We start from the raw sequence: 19959 nt of genomic DNA, 5'->3' as shown, positions 1-19959 counted from the left end.
GGTTACTTCATCCTTGGCTTTGGAGGTCTCTGCTTGTTGAGACTTGATATTTTCTCAAAGGTCGGCGATTTGGGATTCTTTACTTTTCAGCTCATACTGCAAGCGATAAATTTTTTGTGAGATGGCAATGAATTTATACAAAGTCCCAACCACAATACAAGTATTATATTTGGCACTTGGGGGCTAATGTCTATTGCTTCTTCAAATACCTTGAAGTCCCAAGCATAATACAAGTATTGCCCTTAGCACTTGGGGGCTAATGCATGCGGCTCTTATCAAAAGATGAGCATATTGGTTGACCCGGACAAGAGGTAGTAATCCGACTTATGAAGACTATGAACAGTATTATGCAATTCCTACAAAATAAGTCCTGGCTTAACATAATTGTTAAGCCACCCCTTGGGGGCTACATATGCAGAGTTGAAATACTATTATCATAAGTCCCGGTTCATATTCAAAATATAAACCGGCCCTTGGGGGCTACTGGTTTGCATCTATGCAACTATTGAAGTTTACAACACATTCCATTCTGTCGTGTGCAATAACCTTGGTGGCTAATGGAAATATACTTATATGAAAGGAAGTGACAGCGTTTACCTCATAGCGGTCTTTCATCAAGTTCACTAAGCCGGCTTCAAAACTACGGCTGGTGTATAAATGGTTTAAGTAGCTAGAATGGATGTCTTGGGCGCTAAACTAGGTATAGTGTTCTAAATCTACCTTCCACTTGCCTTTATCCTCAACATAAATTGTTTCTTTGGTGTTGTGCCTGGACAAAGTAGTAGGACGACCCGGGGTTGTGAAGCCATGACCAGTAATGGTGACATCATCATCTTTTCCTGCCGGCTTAACAAGACTGGCTGTTCTGATAGGGCTCGGCGGATTGGTATCACTCGGGTTAGCATTCATCGGGTCAAGATCAATGTTGTGTCTTTCTGGTGGAAAATCATCAACAATATTATCAGCAATTGGGTAAGAAGATTCTGGTTGTCGATTTTCCGGCTCAGACGAGTTGGGATCATTGACCGGCTTATTCAGTTTTGCCTTCTTACTGGGTTTAGCTTGGCCCCTGAAAAACAAGAAATAAACAGAAGTCAAGGTGATGATCAAGCACAACGATTGGAATGGTTGAAAATAGTTTTACCCAGGTACATTCTTAAAAGCTGGAATTTGTGTTCCTGTTGACTCGCCATAAGAGGAATGAGAAGTCCCCTGATAGTTTGAATCAGACGGGTTAATAGGTTGTCGCAAATAACCCGCCTTGGGGTAAAGCATGTCAGAAATATGTAAGACCTTTGGATGGCGTTTGCGAAGTGGAGTGTTTGGTAAACCAGAGGAAGTGATCACGTTGCCGCTATGCCTGCTTGTGCGGCGAGCTTCATGTTGTTGTTTCTTCAAAAGAAAGTTTGGATCCAAGTAATCTAGAGCATGAGAAAATCTTACTTTCCGGCTTTCTTGTCGGGTTTTCTGTGTTGGCAGAGGTTCTGAGCTGGAGGAAAGAATAATTACCTATGCATCGCCTGCCCGGCGAACCTCTGCGTCGTCCTGATAACAATTATTGTCAATGAGATATATGAAAAAGGAGCCAAGTGAATCAAGTTCTACCTCTGACTCATGATTATCATCGTCATCATCAATGTTTAACTCGGCAGACTCGGCGGTTTTCTTTTTGGTAGGCTTCTTGTTGGCCTTGTGTTTGACACGAGGTGCTTTGGCTGGCTTAACCTGCGGTTTCCTCTTCCAAAATGGATCATCAGCTTGTTAAAGATTGGAAAGATTATAAGAGAATATTAAGAATGTGGATTAAGTAGGAGTTGGGAAATTCTTACGGCTGGTGGCTTGTTGGCGGTGCAGAAGGGACTAAGTCCAGTTTTGCTGCACTCTTTTACAGGTTCATTCAACAACTTTTTGGTGGCTTCAGTAACTTCTGCCTCAGATAAGTGAATATCGCAATGGTGCTGAGGATCTTTGACATCACCAGTATATTCGCACATTAAGCCGGGGCGACGACTTAATGGCAAGATACTCCAAGACAGCCAACACCGGAAAAAATGATGCCAGTTAAGCCGTTGGCCATAAAGGCTCTGAGTTTTGAGAAGGAAGGTGCATATTTGGCCGTTCCTTTGCATCAAGACGTTGGGGAAGTGGATGGTTGTTGTTAAGCCGATGCTCGCGGTAACCCGATAGAGGATTTTCATCAGATGGGGATGTATCTCGAACATAGAACCAAGTCTGGTTCCAATCTTTGGGGTGTCTATGCAGCTTGGCATGAGGAAAATTGACATCTTTCCTCTTCTTAATAATGACTCCACAAAGTTCTTGGCATGGCCCATCAACAAATTCAGTTTGGCGGTTTAAATAATAGAATTCCCTGAATAGATCAACCGTGGGTTCTTCTTGAAGATAGGCTTCGCAGAATACTTGAAAATTGCAAATGTTAGACACGGAGTTGGGTCCGATGTCTTGAGGGTGCAGTTGGAGGAAATGAAGCACATCACAATTTTTTTTTGAGCCGGGAGGGCTGAACCCCCGATCCAAGTGATCAGTAAAAACAATTACTTCTCCATCTTTGGGTTGAGGAAGGACTTCATGATACGTATGTTTTGCATCATGCTTTTATATCGATATTTATTGCATTATGGGCTGTTATTACACATTATGTCACAATACTCATGCCTATTCTCTCTTATTTTACAAGGTTTACATGAAGAGGGGGAATGCCGGCAGCTGGAATTCTGGGCTGGAAAAGGAGCAAATATTAGAGACCTATTCTGCACATCTCCAAAAGTCCTGAAACTTCACAGGAGCATGTTTTAGAATATATAAAAAATATTGGGAGAAATAAGTACCAGAGGGGGCCACCCACCGTCCACGAGGGTGGGGGGCGCGCCCTACCCGCTGGGCGCGCCCCCTGCCACGTGGGCCCACTGGCAGCCCTCTAATCCCCATCTTTGGCTATATGGAGTCTTTCGTCGAGGAAAAAATCATAAGCAAGCTTTCAGGAAGAAACTCCGCCGCCACGAGGCGGAACCTTGGCAGAACCAATCTAGTTGCTCCAGCAGAGCTGTTCTGCTGGGGAAACTTCCCTCTGGGAGGGGGAAATCATCACCATCGATCCTCTCATCGGGAGGGGGTTAATCTCCATCAACATCTTCACCAGCGCCATCTCATCTCAAACCCTAGTTCATCTCTTGTATCCAATCTTTGTATCAAAACCTCAGATTGGTATGTGTGGGTTGCTAATAGCGTTGATTACTCCTTGTAATTGATGCTACTCAGTTTACTTGGTGGAAGATCATATGTTCCGATCCATTATGCATATTAATACCCCTCTGATTATGAACATGAATATGATTTGTGAGTAGTTACGTTTGTTCCTGAGGACATGGGAGAAGTCTTGCTATAAGTAGTCATGTGAATTTGGTATTCGTTTGATATTTTGATGAGATGTATGTTGTCTTTCTCTAGTGGTGTCATGTGAACGTCGACTACATGACACTTCACCATTGTTCGTGCCTAGGGGAAGGCATTGGGAAGTAATAAGTAGATGATGGGTTGCTAGAGTGACAGAAGCTTAAACCCTAGTTTATGCGTTGCTTCGTAAGGGGCTGATTTGGATCCATATGTTTCATGCTATGGTTAGGTTTACCTTAATACTTCTATTGTAGTTGCGGATGCTTGCAATAAGGGTTAATCATAAGTGGGATGTGTCGGTGTCAAAACTGACGGATCTCGGGTAGGGGGTCCCGAACTGTGCGTCTAAGGCGGATGGTAACAGGAGGCGGGGGACACAATGTTTACCCAGGTTCGGGCCCTCTCAATGGAGGTAATACCCTACTTCCTGCTTGATTGATCTTGACGATATGAGTATTACAAGAGTTGATCTACCACGAGATCATAGAGGCTAGACCCTAGAAGCTAGCCTATGATTATGATTGTTGTTGTCCTACGGACTAAACCCTCCTGTTTATATAGACACTGGAGGGGGCTAGGGTTACACAAAGTCGGTTACAAGGGAGGAGATCTACATATCCGAATTGCCAAGCTTGCCTTCCAGCAAAGGAGAGTCCCACCCGGACATGAGACGAAGTCTTCAATCTTGCATCTTCATAGTCCAACAGTCCGAACAAAGTATATAGTCCAGCTGTCCGAGGACCCCCTAATCCAGGACTCCCTCAGTAGCCCCTGAACCAGGCTTCAATGATGATGAGTCCGACACGCAGATTTTCTTCGGAATTGCAAGGCGGGTTCCTTCTCCGAATACTCCATAGAAGATTTTGAACACAAGGATCGTGTCCGGCTCTGCAAAACAAATTCCACATACCACCGTAGAGAGTATATTATTCCACAAATCTTATCTGCTGACAACTTTTTATAACGTGACATCCTGCAGTGGCCCGATCATTATGAACCGTTTTTCCCTGCCTGCCACTTCACGTGTTGCGAGGCGGTTTTATTGGCACGTCTTGTCAAAGCAGAGATCGTGTTCCCCTTATCACGGGATTCTCATCAATACGGGTGTGGATAACCCAACCGCGCCATCAATCACGGCGCTTGGGGAATAAGCGAGTTTACCAGGCAAGTGGGGAGGCGCAGAATCCCTACTGCCTTTATAAGGGGATAAGGACTCCCTTTCGCACCCACGCTTTCTTCTTCTCGATTCATTCCCCTTCGCTTGAGCTCCAGCGCCCGAGCGTTCGTCTTCTCCGCCCACAAAGGCCTTCCAAAAATGTCCGGATCCAGAGCAGGAGGCAATTGGATGGCCTCTACCGTCCAGGAGAAGGATATCAAAAAGCTTCGGGAGGCCGAGTATATGGCCAAAAAAATCGGCCACCGTCTCCCGACGGCGGGACAGATCATTCCTACTCCGAAACCCCAAGAGAGGGTTGTATTCCTCCCTCATTTTGTCCGCGGGCTAGGGTTTCCCCTCCACCCGTTCGTTCGCGGCATCATGTATTATTACAAGATCAATTTTCATGATCTATCCCCCAATTCCTTCCTCAACATCTCGACATTCATCGTCGTGTGCGAGGCTTTTCTCCGCATCTCGCCACACTTCGGCTTATGGCTGAACATCTTTAATGTGAAGCCCAAGGTGGTGAGCGGTGAGCAGGCCGAGTGCGGGGGCGCTATGGTGAGCAAGATGCCCAACGTCACATGGCCAACAGGTACCTTTAATGATTCCGTCAAAGAGTGGGAACAATAGTGGTTTTACATCACTGAGCCGCGCAGCACGGAATGGGCCGCTGCTCCAGAGTTCCGATCCGGAGCCCCTCTACGGCTTACGTCCTGGACCAAGAAGGGCCTGAACTGGTCTTCGTCCGACGAACTGTCGGTGCTCCAGACGCGCATTAAAGATATGGAAGGCAAGACCATCGAACTTGTCAATGTAGTCCAGGTGATGTTAGTTCGCCCGATCCTGCCTTGTCAACACCGGACTTGCAATCTATGGGAATTCGATCTGGCCAAGCACCAAACCCTGCGAGAGCTCTTTGGCTCCTCGCACAAAGAAATCTGGAAGGTGCTTTTGAAGTCCGGCAAATCATGGACGGACTCGGCCGAGGACCGCGGGTACCAACTGTCCCGCCCTGCAAGCTCGGTAGGTTTTTATATGTTTTATCCGCATAACCCAAGGGAAATGCTTAATGTGTTTTCCTCAACTCCCCTAGGGCTGGACGAAGAAGGCGGGGCGGATTCACTGTCCGGCCTCGTTGCCCGAAGAACCAGCCGGCCCACTTCTGACGAAGATGCTGGTCCCAGCACCGTACCAGGTGCCGAAGAAGAAGGCCGAGAAGGAGGCCAAAAAGACCCGGGACGGCCTTCGTCGCTGCGGCATTTCGGGCACAATATCCAAAGGCTCCAACGTTCGTTCCGCCTCCAAAGAGGACGACGACGAGGAGGAAGACGAATCCCTAGCGGGGGGAAGAAAGAAGAGGGTGGCCTCCATATACTTGGAGGCCGAGTCACCTAAAAGGGGAAAAGCTCCTCTTTCGGAAGAGTCCACTGCCGCCGCCGATAGCAGCCCGACGTGGGATCCCAGGGCCCAGCCCCTGATGAACTCATGAGTAGAAAATCCGAACATGTTTATGCGTCCAGACTCATCATGGCATAATATTTTAGCCTGAGCTATATTTTTTGTAGTCCGGCGAGATCCCGCACCGAACGATCCTCATCAGAGGATTTGCTGAGCTCAAATGCTATGGAGAGCGGGACGCCCCTGAAGGCCCCTTCCCCCAAATATGTGAATAACACCGAGGCTTCGTCCCAGAAGGACCCTGGCCAAGGTGGGGGGAAGAGATCGTAAAAGCGGCGCCTGGAGGTCAAACTTCGGGGGCTGGAGACATGGGGGTCGACGGCGGGAGCCATCTTGAATTTGGCTCCTAGCCGGACGCAACTCCGGAAATCAATACGGCTCGAGAATCAAGCAGGCAGCCTCCCTCGGCTGGAGGGGGTGTGCCTGTTCCACCGGCAATCTCTGTCCAACCAAAGGTGCCAAATGTTTTGTTGGCGGCGCTGAAGAGCGCCTCCATCGTCGATGAACACCGTGCCCTGATGGGTGCAGTGCTTAAGGAGATTCAGTCTACTGAGAGTGGACTGAATGAAGCCTGTATCAGCCTTATAAGAGGCTTTGAGGTATGTTTTATGAGGTTTCGAAGAGTGTCATAGTATGGATAGAAGCCCCTGATACACTGTTCGGTGCAAGAAAGGACCGGACAGAGGATCAATTTTATGTTCGCAGGAAGACTCACTTGATGACATCTCTCTCTCTTCTTTTATGAGCAGGCGTCTGCAGCGGCTGCTGCCTCTCATACTACGGAGGTCTCCGGACTGAATCAAAGTCTGGAGCGGGCCAAAGAAGAACTTGGCCAGTTGAAAAGGCAGTTGGAAGATAAACAAGGTATGCGCAAGCCTTGTTCGCGTTCAGTGCGAACAAATTTCCAGTATGATAAAATATGTTCCATTATTTGCACCAGGGGCGATAACCAAAGTCGAGGCTCTGAGGAAGGCTATTACCGAGGCCGAGGAAAAGGCAGCCCCAGAGCAGGCTCTTCATGAGAAGCACGAGGCCAGGATTATTGAAGCTGACCAGGAGCTTCAAGAGTCTGTGAAGAAATGCGAGACTTTGGAGCAGAGTTTAACGGAGAAAGAATCTGAACTCGCCAGGGTTCATCAGGCCGCGCGCGATGCCCAGGGGGAAACCCAAGGCGCCCTGCAGGAGATCCAAGAGGCGAGGACGATCGCGGCGGGTAAGGTTTTTTTTCATGTAAAGCAAGTATTTGAGGAGAAAATCATGTTTCTAATTTTGAGTTCGGATTTCTCCAGGGGTATTTGCGGAACTGCCCCGCAACATATCGGATGCCGCCCAATTCTACCGAGCCGAAGAAGGGAACACTGCGGATAAGCTCTTCTGGTCGCAGTATCTGGCACCGAATTATCCGGTGCCTTTTGCCGACCAACTGAAATAGCTGATCGAGCTGCATAGGGCGGCCGAACTAGCCATGAAGGATTTGATTATCCGGCTATGGCCTGCCGAGCCGATTCCAAGTAGCTACTTTGGGCTCGTGAAGCGGCTTGTGAGTGCCTGCCCTTGACTTGATGTCATCAAGCGGTCAGTCTGTATAGAGGGTGCATGAATGGCCTTCACCCGCGCAAAGGTGCACTGGGGAAGATGGATGCTGAAAAGCTGATGACCGAGGGACCGCCAGAGGGGAAGTAGCACCGCAAGCCCGAATTATGTTATGAAAGTGTCCTGAAAGGATCATGCCTTGCGGCGGAGCAATGCACCAAGGACATTATATTTCCATGAATACGATCATGTTGTCCTTTTTAATGTTGAACAAGGTCATTTCTATTATTTATTGCCTATTATATAAAAGTTTATCCTCTTGCGCGGCCGTTTTATATATTAATCCTGAGAGTTGGCCAGTCGTCGGCTTCTGCCCCCATATAGGAAGTACGGGGGTGTTCGGGATAAATCTGATCACTCTTTATCCTAGTTTTGGGTCCTTCGAAGGAGGTGTTCAACACAACGAACCAGGCAATCAGACTATAGGGCTTTATCACTCTCACTTAGCCATAGGAGCTTTAGAAAAGGAAGGTAGGCGCAACCCCTGGTGTTCGGAAGACCGCACGAGGGGCTATATAAGCACCTGATCGGAAGAAAAGCCGATCCATCGCACGCTGCATTGGTTATGGCATTATGCGGGAGGAATCCTTAGGCATTGTTTGGATAGCGGAGATTAGCGATAGGATTATAGAAAATGGGTTTTTAGCCGATTTCTAGGAAAACCCGTTTTACATCAGTTTTTGTGAATAACCAGTTTATAAAAAAACTACGTTTGGTAAGGAAATTTGGAAAACTGGTCGGCCCAGTTCCTTGTTTGGATACCCACCACCACTAGTACTCCTACTCCTATTCTCCTCCCGTGAGCGACTCTCACTTTCCCCAAATCGGACGCAATGGTGTTATCCGTCCAAGCTCGTTCAGCTGCCACTCCCCTCCGATTCCTCCTCCGCTCGCTGACACCGCTGCTCCCTCGTCTAGTCGTCTCGCCCGTGGAAGAATCCACGCGCAGAAGCCGGCTACTGTGTCCGCCGCCCTAGACGCCGGTTGCTGCTGGACTCCTAGGTCGCCAGGTACACGCCGCCACGCGCAGACGCCTCCTACCGGGCGCCTCCGCCTCCCTAGATGTTGGTTGCTACTCGCCTCCCCTCCCCTCCCCTGGACGACTAGGTCCCCAGGCGTACTGCGTTTCATCGGCCGTCGACCCTGCACAAGCTCTACCCAGCGAGCAGTCGTGATTCAGGTCAATGCACAGGCCTGCCTCCCCTCAACGCCGGCCGTGCAGGCTACACCCACATCAGCCCGTTTTGCCACAGTATTGGCAGCACCGGGGGAAGCTGTAGCTCCTGACCAACATCACCATCAGTAACAGCTGATGGGAATGACAAGCTCGCGGATGGGGATTCAGAGGAGCATGTATGTTTGATTACTATTTTCAAGTTTTTACTAGTAAATTAACATGGTCTGCATCATGCACTTTCAAGAGCAGCTACAGTTATCTCCCTATTTGGTTTCTTAGCATGTTTTGATGGTCTACATCATGCACTTGTGGAGAGTATATTACCGTACATCATAATATATCTACTTGGTCCATTGAAGAATCTGGTGCGTAGGTAGGATGGGAACACTTGAATGTCACATAAAAATGCACCAATTTTAAGTAGTTTATTGGTTGCTTCACTTGCTGAAACGAATGGTAGACAATTACATTTCATCGTGTAGCTGCAGATAGAGAGAGGGAGATGGAGAGGGTGAGAGAGGGATAGAGCTCATAAGCCTATAAAAGAATGGGAAGTTCATGTCCATATAAAGGATTAAAAGTTTCAACAATTATTATGTAGATATATCTGCAATTGAAGATGGAATACAAATATTGCAATATTTAATCATCTTGTTGTTGAGCACTACGTTGTTGATGTTTAGTCCACAACTCTCGGGCGATGGCACCACGAACTCTCTCACCAGCAACTCTATCATCTTCTCTTGCTTGCCCATGAACTTGTTGATCACCATGGTCAGTATTTTGTTCTGTTTCCCCATGCTCATAAAGCTCGAATAACTCATCAGGATGATTAACCTTCCTTATAAAGTTGTGGATAATGCAACAAGCCATAACAATTTTCACTTGAGTTCTGTACGGATAAGAAATCCATCCTTTCCTACTTAGAATTGGAAAACGAGCTTTTAGAACACCAAAAGTTTGTTCAACAACATTCCGCAACTGTGCATGTAGATGGTTGAACAAGTCCTTCTCACTAGTATATCGCCGGTTACTTCCACGAAAAGAAGCAATATGATAGCGATCTCCACGATACGGGGCAATAATCTTGGAGTATTTGCGTAGCCAGAATCAACAAGGTAAAATTTACCTGCACATTAATTTCATATCACAGTCGCCATCTTTATATATATTGTAGATACACAAATAATTGTACTTTACCTTCAGGAACAACTAAACCCCCACTAGTAACAACCCATCTTAGAACAGCTTGATCAGATGCAGAACCCTCCCATCCAGCAGCGACATAAGAGAATGTCATGTCAAATGACACTACTGCCATTACGTGTTGAGACGGATAACCATGTCTGTTTCTATAAGGAGTTTGCTTATCAAGCCTGACTTTTGCCTCAATATGTGTCCCATCAATTGCTCCTAGGCAGTTCTGTTAGGATTTTTTTGTTAGTCAAAAAATAAAGTTTAGATGGTGTGGACATTATATTTATGAAAATCATATGTAAAGGAGTATCTGCTTCGAATAGCAAACATACCTTGAAATATGGGTAGAACCTTGCGTCACCCAATATTTTTGATGGGACTTGATTGTTTGGATCTGTTATGCAAACATCACGCAAACCATTTATGGCGTCTAAAACTTTGTTGAAGTGTCGGCTGATTGGTTCGCCAGAATGTTGATATCTATCTTGGATGACACGGTTTCTAACATTGTGACCAATTGTATGTAGAAACATGAGTAGTTGTTCGTCCACCGTCATTCGATTTGTATCCTTAAGTAACTTTCTCTCGCACAAAGCATCCCGTAGCAAGTAGATTATGTGCTTCTCAAGACGAAATTGTTCATAAAATCTAACTGGATGTCCCTCTAAAAACTCTATTGTTTTCTGAGCACCAGTTAATATAGAAGTGTTACGGGCTGTTTTGAATAACCTTGTGAACAACACATCACGAAACAAGGACACTGCAGAAATGTTATTAATAAGCACTTGCTCGGAATCAGAAAGGTCATCATCTGGCACATCCGAAATGTTCATAGATCCCTCCATGATTTGCACAGTTGACCATATCATCTCAGGATAATTGTTTTATAATGTAACAGTGATGAACCCGACAATGAACAATACCGAACTGAAAATAAACTTTATTACTTCACACAAACTAACAAAACATAAGTGAAATTGTTTTTCGAATCTTGTAAAGTGCGACAACGACTAAAATAAAATACTATGCTCAAATGTGTATTACAAAAATTCTAAGGATCAAGAATCCAGAGCTTCCGCGTCTCTTCATCCATCTCAATGAAAATGGCCTGTTTATCACCATCTGTAAATGCCTTTACCACTTTTAGTTTCACTTTGGGATCTAGATTACTCATACTATTTAATATTGCCATACAAGATTTAACCGAGTTAGCTTCATTTTGTTGTGCTACTGTTTTCTTTGCTTCAGCAATGCTAAGTGATGCATCTGCAAGGCGATCAGTTGCTATTATGGCATCATCGGCTGTCCGTTTTTGTCCTCTTCTAGTTTCCTTGGATCCACTTCCAGGGGACTTCTTTTTTTCTGGCTCAATGGTAGGTGACTTCTTGGTGAATACACCAGGGGAAGCATTGATTTCATCAGAATCGATGTCATGTACTTCAACTTCCGTATTGAGATCAATTTGTGAAGATTTGGTCATACATGTACCATCTTTTCCTTTGCTAGATACAGCACCAGCTCCAGATGCTATTGAACTAGCACATATGGCTTGAAGATCTATCCAACTAGGCCACACCTTATCTCGATATTCTTGGATAGCCTTATCCTTCTGCAAGTTGTTTAATGTTTTGGTTAATAATAGGATTATGCAACTTTATATGAATTCTACTGCAACAAACTTACCTTAATTAGTTCTTCCCAAATATCTTCTGAAGCTTTTATCATTTTGTCATCGTCATCCCAACCAAATCTCATGAGTTTTAGAAGCCTGTCCATGGTGGTGTAGCAACTCCTGTAATACTTATGATGATTTTTCAATTGTTGTAATTCAAGTTTTTCTACCCTTGAATCATTGAATAGTTCTAAGATATCACGCCATGCTTTCTTTGTGTAACCCGTTCCTTCTTTTCCTCCATGTAGACTTTGATCTTTGAATATATTGAGCAGTATTTTGTCCTCTGAAGATTTCCATACATGGCACTTAGCCTTATCTGTGTTTTCCTTCTTAATTTTTTTCCTTCTCATCATCCATATTTTTCTACAGAGGGGATACAAGAAGCAATAATGCAAGATGAGTCGTTTGGTTCAAAAGGATAAATCTACGAAGTGGAAGAAGATGAGCATGCCACTAATATTTAGTTCATCATATGACTGGACACTTCAATTTTTGTCGCATGTTTGTCTCACAGGATGTTCACATCCCTTATCAGTTATTTTCCTAGCTTGCTACCAACATCTTAAACATGAAGGTAATTTACTACTAAATCTGGTCTCGCTTGCCCCACTTACTGCTATCAACATCACAAGATATTCTAATTTTCATCTGCTTACTGCTTAGCTCTTACTGTACACTATATATTCTGGACAAATATGATCGATGCTTATGGAAAACTATCCTTACAGTGTGCTTTAAACTGCATATCCTTGTCATGAAAAACTAACTACTGCACTTGATATATATAGGCATCGATAATCTAATTGTGATTCGATGTTAGATCTTTTTAGTATGTATATAGGCATTCATAGTGCGATCTGATTCTCTTATGTGCCACATGTACATATCTACGATACTCCATAATCAGAGTTGCCTCCTAATTTTGCCATCAACAATAGTTGTTTTCATTTAGATTAACAAATTACCAGGTTGTTGGATCTACTATGTCCTAGGAATTTCCCATATAAATTATCAGAGGTTGCAAAATAGGGTTCACTACCAAATAGATCAATTCAATCAACAGTACCACGAAAATATTTACAATCGTACTGTTGTGTAGGATGGTGAAGCCATGGAACCTGATTGAAGATGGGAAGATTGATTGAAGACTGGGAAGACGAAGCACCAAAAGCCTGATGAAGATGTGGAGTCTTATTGAAGAGGACCAACTTCAGATCCAAGGTCAATGTCTCCCATCTAGTGCCTGTCGTGGGGATCACAGCCAGCCCTTTGCGATTTGGGTGTATGACATACGAGAAATGAAATCCTTTTATATAGGCAATGAAAAAGGCGCGGGCTAAGCCGGAAAAGGCAGAGTTGGCGCCAGCTGAGGTTGTTGAGGAATAAGCGGGGGTGGAGAAAGGCAGTTGCATCTGTATATGCTAATCGAGTTTGTGGAAAAACGAGTAATACTGGTTTTCCCACAAACCTGGAATTTTGGGTTTTTGAGAAACGAGTTTCCTATATACGTGGGGTTGTTAGACGAGCCAAACAAGATTTTTCATGGTTAGGCAGTTTCCTTGGTTTACGTAGATCCCGTTCTCTATATTCCTCTTATCCAAACAACGCCTTAAAGATTTTACAACATCTCGAACAGCTGACTAGCTCTCACCGTATCATGATAGTCAGTTTTCGGCTTTCTCTACTGAGGTGCTCGTCCGGAAGAACCTGGACACAATCACAGTAGTTATCCCTATGTCGCCTTAGCCGATATAGCGGAATGTAAGGTAGCAAAATATGGGAGCCGGGCAAACCCAACATTTGACCCAAGACATAATTAGGAGCTGATGCATATAATGCTATAAGTTTGGGGTGCCAAACTTCCATGAAGGTGTTCGGACTTGATTGCCGTATTATGGGTAAAACAAAGCCCCTGGCATATTTAAGGCATATCGTGGTGTACGGATGCCACTTGACAAAAGAATTTCAATAAGAAATAACAGCAGATAAGCGTTATATAAATCCACATGTTGTATTTGAATAGTACGTCGATGCATGTGAGTACATGTAATGTGATAAAAAAGAAATATGACTGTGGAACCTGCTGAGACCAGGGGGGAAGAAGCTGTGTGCGGATCCAGAGTATAGTCGGATGGTCATCGTGGGGAATATCTAAGGATTCCTTTACGCGTTTGAGCTGCTTCCATATCGCCAGTCCTGGTCTGCGCAAAGTTGAACCTGCAAACAAAATATAAGAAATGCTTGTGTGCCGCAGAGTGGTTGAGTCGCGGTATGTGGCCTGTCCTGGCCTTCGTCGGAGTGTTTAATTGAGCTCTGGACGAGCCGGTCTATCCTACCGCGAAGTAGTTCGAAGTCCTTTGGCGGTGTCCGGGAGTCTGGACGTCGACTCGAGGTTCGGTTGGAAGGTGTCACTTGTAGCTTTTGTTGTTAAAGCAGCGGTATACTCCTTGGTGCCGAGGGAAAGATTGGCCTTTCCATTAACCGTGATGACGCTGCGCAGACCGGGCATCTTGAGCTTACGGTAGGCATAATGTGGTACCGCGTTGAATCGAGCGAACGCAGTTCATCCGAGCAGTGCCTGATAATCACTGCGAAAGGGGACGATGTCGAAGATTAACTCTTCGGCACGGTAATTGTCTGGTGATCCAAAGACTACCTCAAGGGCGATGGAGCCTGTACAGCTGGTCTCCACACCTGGTATAATACCTCTGAAGGTGGTTTTAATGGGCTTGATCACCGAATGATCGATGCCCATATTGCGCACTGTGTCCTGGTAAAGTAGGTTTAGACTCTACCTCCGTCCATAAGGACTCGTGTGAGGTGGAACCCGTCAATTATTGGGTCGAGGACTAGTGTGACCGGATTGCCCTGATTGGTGTTAACCGGACGATCCATGCGGTTGAAGGTGATCGGCCCTAGTTTATATTGTGGGACGACTAGTTCCGTTATGTCGACATCCCTAAGGGTGTGCGTCCGGTCTGGGTTGGGAGTGTAGGTGCCGCTTACCACGTTCACCGTTTGTATTTACGGGGGAAATTTCTTTTGCCCTCATGTACTCGGTGATCTGGGCTCCTCGTCGCCATCGTCGCTTTAAGACCCCTTATCTTTGTTTTTGGCGCCTAACCTGCCGGCTTGTTTGAAGACCCATCATTCTCTGTTGTCATGATTGGCTGGTGTTCCTGGGGTTCCATGAATTTGTCATGGGCGGTCGAGTATGCGGTCCAGACTGGACGGACCCGAATTGTCATTTTTGAGTGGCCCATTCCACTGACTGGACTTAGAGCCCCTAAATCCGGCATTGACTACCGTATCTTCGGCATTTTCACCATTTTTGTGGCGCTTGTGTTTGTTGCGTCGGGGTTTGCCGTTGCTATCTCTGGCTTCTGATGTGCCAGGGTTGCTTGCTGTGTTGTTGCTACGGGCCAACCAGCTATCTTTGCCCGCGCAAAAGCGCGTCATGAGTGTCGTGAGGGCTGCCATGGATTTTGGCTTCTCTTGGTCGAGATGTCGGGCGAGCCACTCGTCACGGATGTTATGTTTAAATGCCGCTAGGGCATCGGCATCCGGACAGTCGACAATTTGGTTCTTTTTAGTTAGGAACCGAGTCCAGAATTTCCTGGCTGACTCTTCGGGCTGTTGTGTTATGTGACTTAAATCGTCAGCATCCAGTGGTCGCACATAAGTGCCCGGGAAGTTATCCAGGAATGCGTCTGCCAGGTTCTCCCAACTTCCAATGGAGTTTGCCGGTAAGCTATTCAGCCAATGCCGAGCCGGTTCCTTGAGTTTTAGCGGGAGATACTTGATGGCGTGTAGATCATCCCCGCGGGCCATGTGAATGTGGAGGAAGAAATCCTCTGTCCATACCGCGGGGTCTGTAGTGCCGTCATATGATTCAATGTTCACGAGTTTAAACCCTTATGGGAATTCATGATCCATTACTTCATCAGTGAAGCATAGGGGGTGTGTGGCGCCTCTGTGCCGGGCTATATCACGACGCAGTTCATACGAGTCTTGTCTGCTGTGTTTGGCCCGGCCGGATTTGCTTTTAGTATATCCGGCGTGACGGTTGTCGTCACGCGTTGGGGCGCGCCCCCGTGATCCGTAGACCGATCTTTTATGTCCTTATTTGTTTTCCAATACTTCTCGCAGGTCCTGCGTGTTACCCCGGGCCTTGGTATTTTTGTTTAACTGGCGACGGGGTGCGGGCTGGACTTCGGCCTGATATGCCGCTTTGTCTCGGCCACGAGGTGGTCGGTCAGCCGCATCATACGCTGGGAGCGTAGGCTTTAATGCTTCCTCCTCGAGTTGGGGTAGCAACCTGCGTTTTGGGTAACTTTTGGTTGGGCGCTCGAGTTCGTATTCCTTGGCTGCCAAGACCTCGGTCCATCTATCTGTTAGCAAATCTTGATCAGCCTGAAGCTGTTGCTGCTTTTTATTTAGGCTTTTTGCTGTGGCTATAGGCCGACGCTTGAAGCGTTCCTGCTCGACGGGATCCTCAGGCACGATAAATTCTTCGTCGCTAAGGCTCGCCTCGTCTTCGGAGAGGGACATGTAAGTGTTATCTTCTGATTCTCCGTCCGTCGCCTGTTTCTTAGGGCTAGATTGCCCATCCTCCTGCTCGAAGCCTGGCTGGAGGGGATTGTCTTTGTCTTCGGCACTATCCGAAGTGTTATTGTCTCTTGTGCCGGTATCGCTGCTTTTGCTATGGAGAGGCAAGTGGCGCTGATGATGCCAATGCTTAGATTGCTTCTCGAGGGGATTATCCTCCATTGCTTTCTTTGGGGGTGTCCACCATGTATATATCATATGATGAGGTGGCAGTACAGTGCCCTGTGGGCGGTGGTTCCTGTTCTTCTCCTGCATCATCGTCCATACCGTTGATGTCTTCGAAGTCGAAGTCGAGCATGTCGGATAAGTCATCGACAGTGGCTATTAAGTGGGTGGTGGGTGGGGGACGAATTTCTTCGTCGTCCGCTTCCCACTCAAGCCGGACACAGTTCGGACAAGGGCCTTCTAACAAGGAGAGAGACCTTAATGAATTTAGCACATCGCCCAAGGGCGAGTGCTGAAAGATATCCGCGGAGGAAAACTCCATGATCGACGCCCAATAAGATTCGATAGGCACGGACGGAGGCGGTTCGGAGCCCGTGGACGGGGACGAATCCAAGGATCCGGCAACACAGGTCTCGTAGGAGGTGAAGTCAGTATTCGGTTCTATCGCTGCTGAGTGTGCGGCCTCCATGGCGGGGTCCATCCACCAGTCCTCGGACTGCGCAATCTACTCTGGATCGACGGCCGGAGTTGCCACAGGGGTGATCTTCCGAACACCGTCCGTCGGTAGAGCTAAGTCATGCTCGTCATGACTGTACGGCGCACCTGCCACGGGCTCGAGTCCGTCGAAGATCAAGTCTCCGCGGATGTCGGCAGTATAGATTAAGTTTTCAAACCTGACCTGACGGCCAGGGGCGTAGCTCTCGATCTGCTCCAGATGGCCAAGCGAGTTGGCCCGCAGTGCGAAGCCGCTGAATACGAAGACCTGTTTGGGGAGAAAAACCTCACCCTGGATTGCATCGTTACCGATGATCGAAAGAGCCATCAAGCCTTATGGTGACGACACAGTGGAACTCTCAATGAAAGCACCAATGTCGGTGTCAAAACCGGCGGATCTCGGGTAGGGGGTCCCGAACTGTGCGTCTAAGGCGGATGGTAACAGGAGGCGGGGGACACAATGTTTACCCAGGTTCGGGCCCTCTCGATGGAGGTAATACCCTACTTCCTGCTTGATTGATCTTGATGATATGAGTATTACAAGAGTTGATCTACCACGAGATCGTAGAGGCTAGACCCTAGAAGCTAGCCTATGATTATGATTGTTGTTATTCTACGGACTAAACCCTTCAGTTTATATAGACACCGGAGGGGGCTAGGGTTACACAGAGTCGGTTACAAGGGAGGAGATCTACATATCCGAATTGCCAAGCTTGCCTTCCACGCAAAGGAGAGTTCCACCCGGACACGGGACGAAGTCTTCAATCTTGTATCTTCATAGTCCAACAGTCCGGTCAAAGTATATAGTCCGGCTGTCCGAGGACCCCCTAATCCAGGACTCCCTCAGGATGCTTCTCCAAGGAAGGACAATCCCAAGCACCGGTCCACCCACATATCAAATTATCAAAGTACCGAACGCAGATCATATGAGCGTGATGAAAACTAGCTTGATGATAATTCCCATGTGTCCTCGGGAGCATTTTCCTTTATATAAGAGTTTGTCTAGGCTTGTCCTTTGCCACAAAAAGGATTGGGCCATCTTGATGCACCTTATTTACTTTTATTACTTGTTACCCGTTACAAATTACCTTATCACAAAACTATCTGTTACCGATAATTTCAGTGCTTGCAGAGAATACCTTGCTAAAAACCGCTTATCATTTCCTTCTGCTCCTTGTTGGGTTCGACACTCTTACTTATCGAAAAGGCTACCATAGAAACCCTACACTTGTGGGTCATCAAGACTCTTTTCTGGTGCCGTTGTCGGGGAGTGAAGCGCCTTTGGTAGGTGGAATTTGGTAAGGAAAAATTTATATAGTGTGCTGAAATTTCTGTCACTTGTTACTATGGAACATAATCCTTTGAGGGGCTTGTTCGGGGTATTTTCACCCTGACCAGTAGAGCAAAGAGTTGCTTCTCAACCTACTAAACCTACTGAAAATGTTTACTTTGAAATTCCTTCGGGTATGATAGAGAAACTGCTAGCTAATCCTTTTACAGGAGATAGAGCATTACATCCCGATTTGCACCTAATCTATGTGGATGAAGTTTGTGGATTATTTAAGCTTTGTAACACCCCGAGAATCATGCTACAGTGATCCAATATTTTTTAAGCCAAATTGCCATTCAAAAAAATCAAATTCAAAATCCAATTTGGAAGGCAAGTCAAAATTTTATAATTTCAAATAGTAAAATAAAAATGTAGGCTGGGTTGAAAATATTCCCTAACATTTTTTTATGAATTATCCAACATATTTTGAATTAAAAAATGCCCCTAAATTTTTAAAATAGATTTAGCAACAATTAAACTAATCGTTTCATTTCAAATAAATATCTACCATTTCAAGATAAATTGTAACTTTATGTGATGCATTAAAATATTGCCTAGTAATTATGTGCTAAGTGGCACTTTTAACAAAGTTCATTTGCTAGCTAAAATAAATAGAAAACAATAACTCTAATTTAAAAACAACAACAAAACAGAAAGTAAAAAAGGAAAACCTAGCTACTGTGCACTATAGCCCACTACTACAGCGTCGGCCCAGCCCTATAGCCCTGTCTTCTTCTATCTCACGTCCTGGCCGTCCAGGGCGCATGCCCTCGCGCGCGACTGCGCGGATGCCGCCACGACAACACTACAGTGTTCCTGGACGACTACAAAACCTATCCACGAGCCCCTGGACCTGTCCTAACCCTCATTTTCCCTCACACTTCCTTGCCCCCTTCAATTTGTTGGACACCCAATGCAGCCATCGCCGCCGCCTCCCAATTAACTCGGTCACCGGCCACCTCGTACCACCAGAAGATGCCAGGAGGACCACCTCATCGCGCTGATCATCCCAGTCAAAAGGGTTCATCGCCAAGCTGCCGCATCGCGTCACCATCGTCCGTTCCCCTCGGCACCGTCCACGGAGAACCATCGTCGATCCGCATCACCTCGTCCACCCCGAACCGTACGAGCTCACCACCGACCTCCTCTCGATGAGCAGCGTGGATCCCACGCCTTTCCCCCTAGTTTCTGTCAACGTAGCCGCCACCCAAGTGCTATCGGCCCATGGATGCGCCTCGCCTTGTCCGGCCGCCCCAGGCTCCCCCCTGCGCACCCGCGCGCGCGCGCGCGCAGCGCCCCGCGCGCCACCCCTTGCCCGCGCAGCCCGCTGTTGCTTGCCAGTTTTGCTTCGCCGCAGACGCTACTGCACTGCTCTGCTCTGCCTTGCGCTGCAGTTGCTGCTTCTCTGCTACCTTCGGCTTGTCGAGTTGTCATCCGCCACGCCCGCAGCCGCCCGCGCGCGTGGCTTTGCCGCTGTTGTGCTGCTGTTGGCTATAGCTGTTGCCATTGCTGATCTTTGCTGCTGGCTATAGCCGTTGTTGTTGCTGATCTCTGATGCCTGCTATCACTGCTACTCGCCTGCTATCGCTGCTTGTTACTACTACCGCAGCTGCTCCAGCGCCCGGCCGCACTCGTCGCTGCTCGCCGGCACACGGCCTTCACGCACGGCCGTGCTGGTTGTGCTA

The 19959-nt window shown here is 46.8% G+C and overlaps 2 protein-coding genes and 1 long non-coding RNA gene across 4 annotated transcripts; 1 reads left to right on the top strand and 2 right to left on the bottom strand.

Annotated features, from left to right (window-relative positions):
- Nucleotides 1-8708: 8708 nt before the first annotated feature.
- On the top strand, nt 8709-13261 carry LOC125522805 (uncharacterized). 2 transcript variants are annotated; one of them, XR_015618403.1, is made up of 3 exons: nt 8709-8980; nt 12046-12250; nt 12776-13261. It is a non-coding gene; the product is annotated as an uncharacterized LOC125522805 (long non-coding RNA). The 2 variants fall into 2 exon arrangements; XR_015618404.1 differs by lacking the exon at nt 8709-8980 and adding an exon at nt 9822-9922.
- Nucleotides 9833-11042, bottom strand: LOC147978931 (uncharacterized). Its single transcript, XM_087546603.1, has one exon. The coding sequence runs from the start codon at nt 10868-10870 to the stop codon at nt 10208-10210; it is 663 nt and encodes a 220-aa protein (XP_087402729.1). The 5' UTR covers nt 10871-11042; the 3' UTR covers nt 9833-10207.
- On the bottom strand, nt 11045-12049 carry LOC147978930 (uncharacterized). Its single transcript, XM_087546604.1, has 2 exons — nt 11685-12049; nt 11045-11610 (listed from the first exon to the last, which is right to left on the bottom strand). Exons 1-2 carry the CDS (start codon nt 12027-12029, stop codon nt 11053-11055), a joined length of 903 nt encoding a protein of 300 aa, XP_087402730.1. The 5' UTR covers nt 12030-12049; the 3' UTR covers nt 11045-11052.
- Nucleotides 13262-19959: the final 6698 nt, after the last annotated feature.

This window comes from Triticum urartu, chromosome 3A, assembly GCF_056163025.1.
Source record: "Triticum urartu cultivar PI428250 chromosome 3A, HENAU_Tu73, whole genome shotgun sequence".
Classification (NCBI taxonomy): Eukaryota; Viridiplantae; Streptophyta; class Magnoliopsida; order Poales; family Poaceae; genus Triticum; species Triticum urartu.
This window is presented reverse-complemented; position numbering and strand designations above follow the sequence as displayed.

Excerpts from the sequence above, each read along its gene's own strand:
- LOC147978930 (XM_087546604.1), bottom strand. The coding sequence starts at position 12,029 with ATGATGAGAAGGAAAAAAATTAAGAAGGAAAACACAGATAAGGCTAAG. Across the intron at positions 11,611-11,684 it reads TTTGGGAAGAACTAATTAAG|AAGGATAAGGCTATCCAAGA; the intron begins GTAAGTTTGTTG and ends AACAACTTGCAG.
- LOC147978931 (XM_087546603.1), bottom strand. The coding sequence starts at position 10,870 with ATGATATGGTCAACTGTGCAAATCATGGAGGGATCTATGAACATTTCG.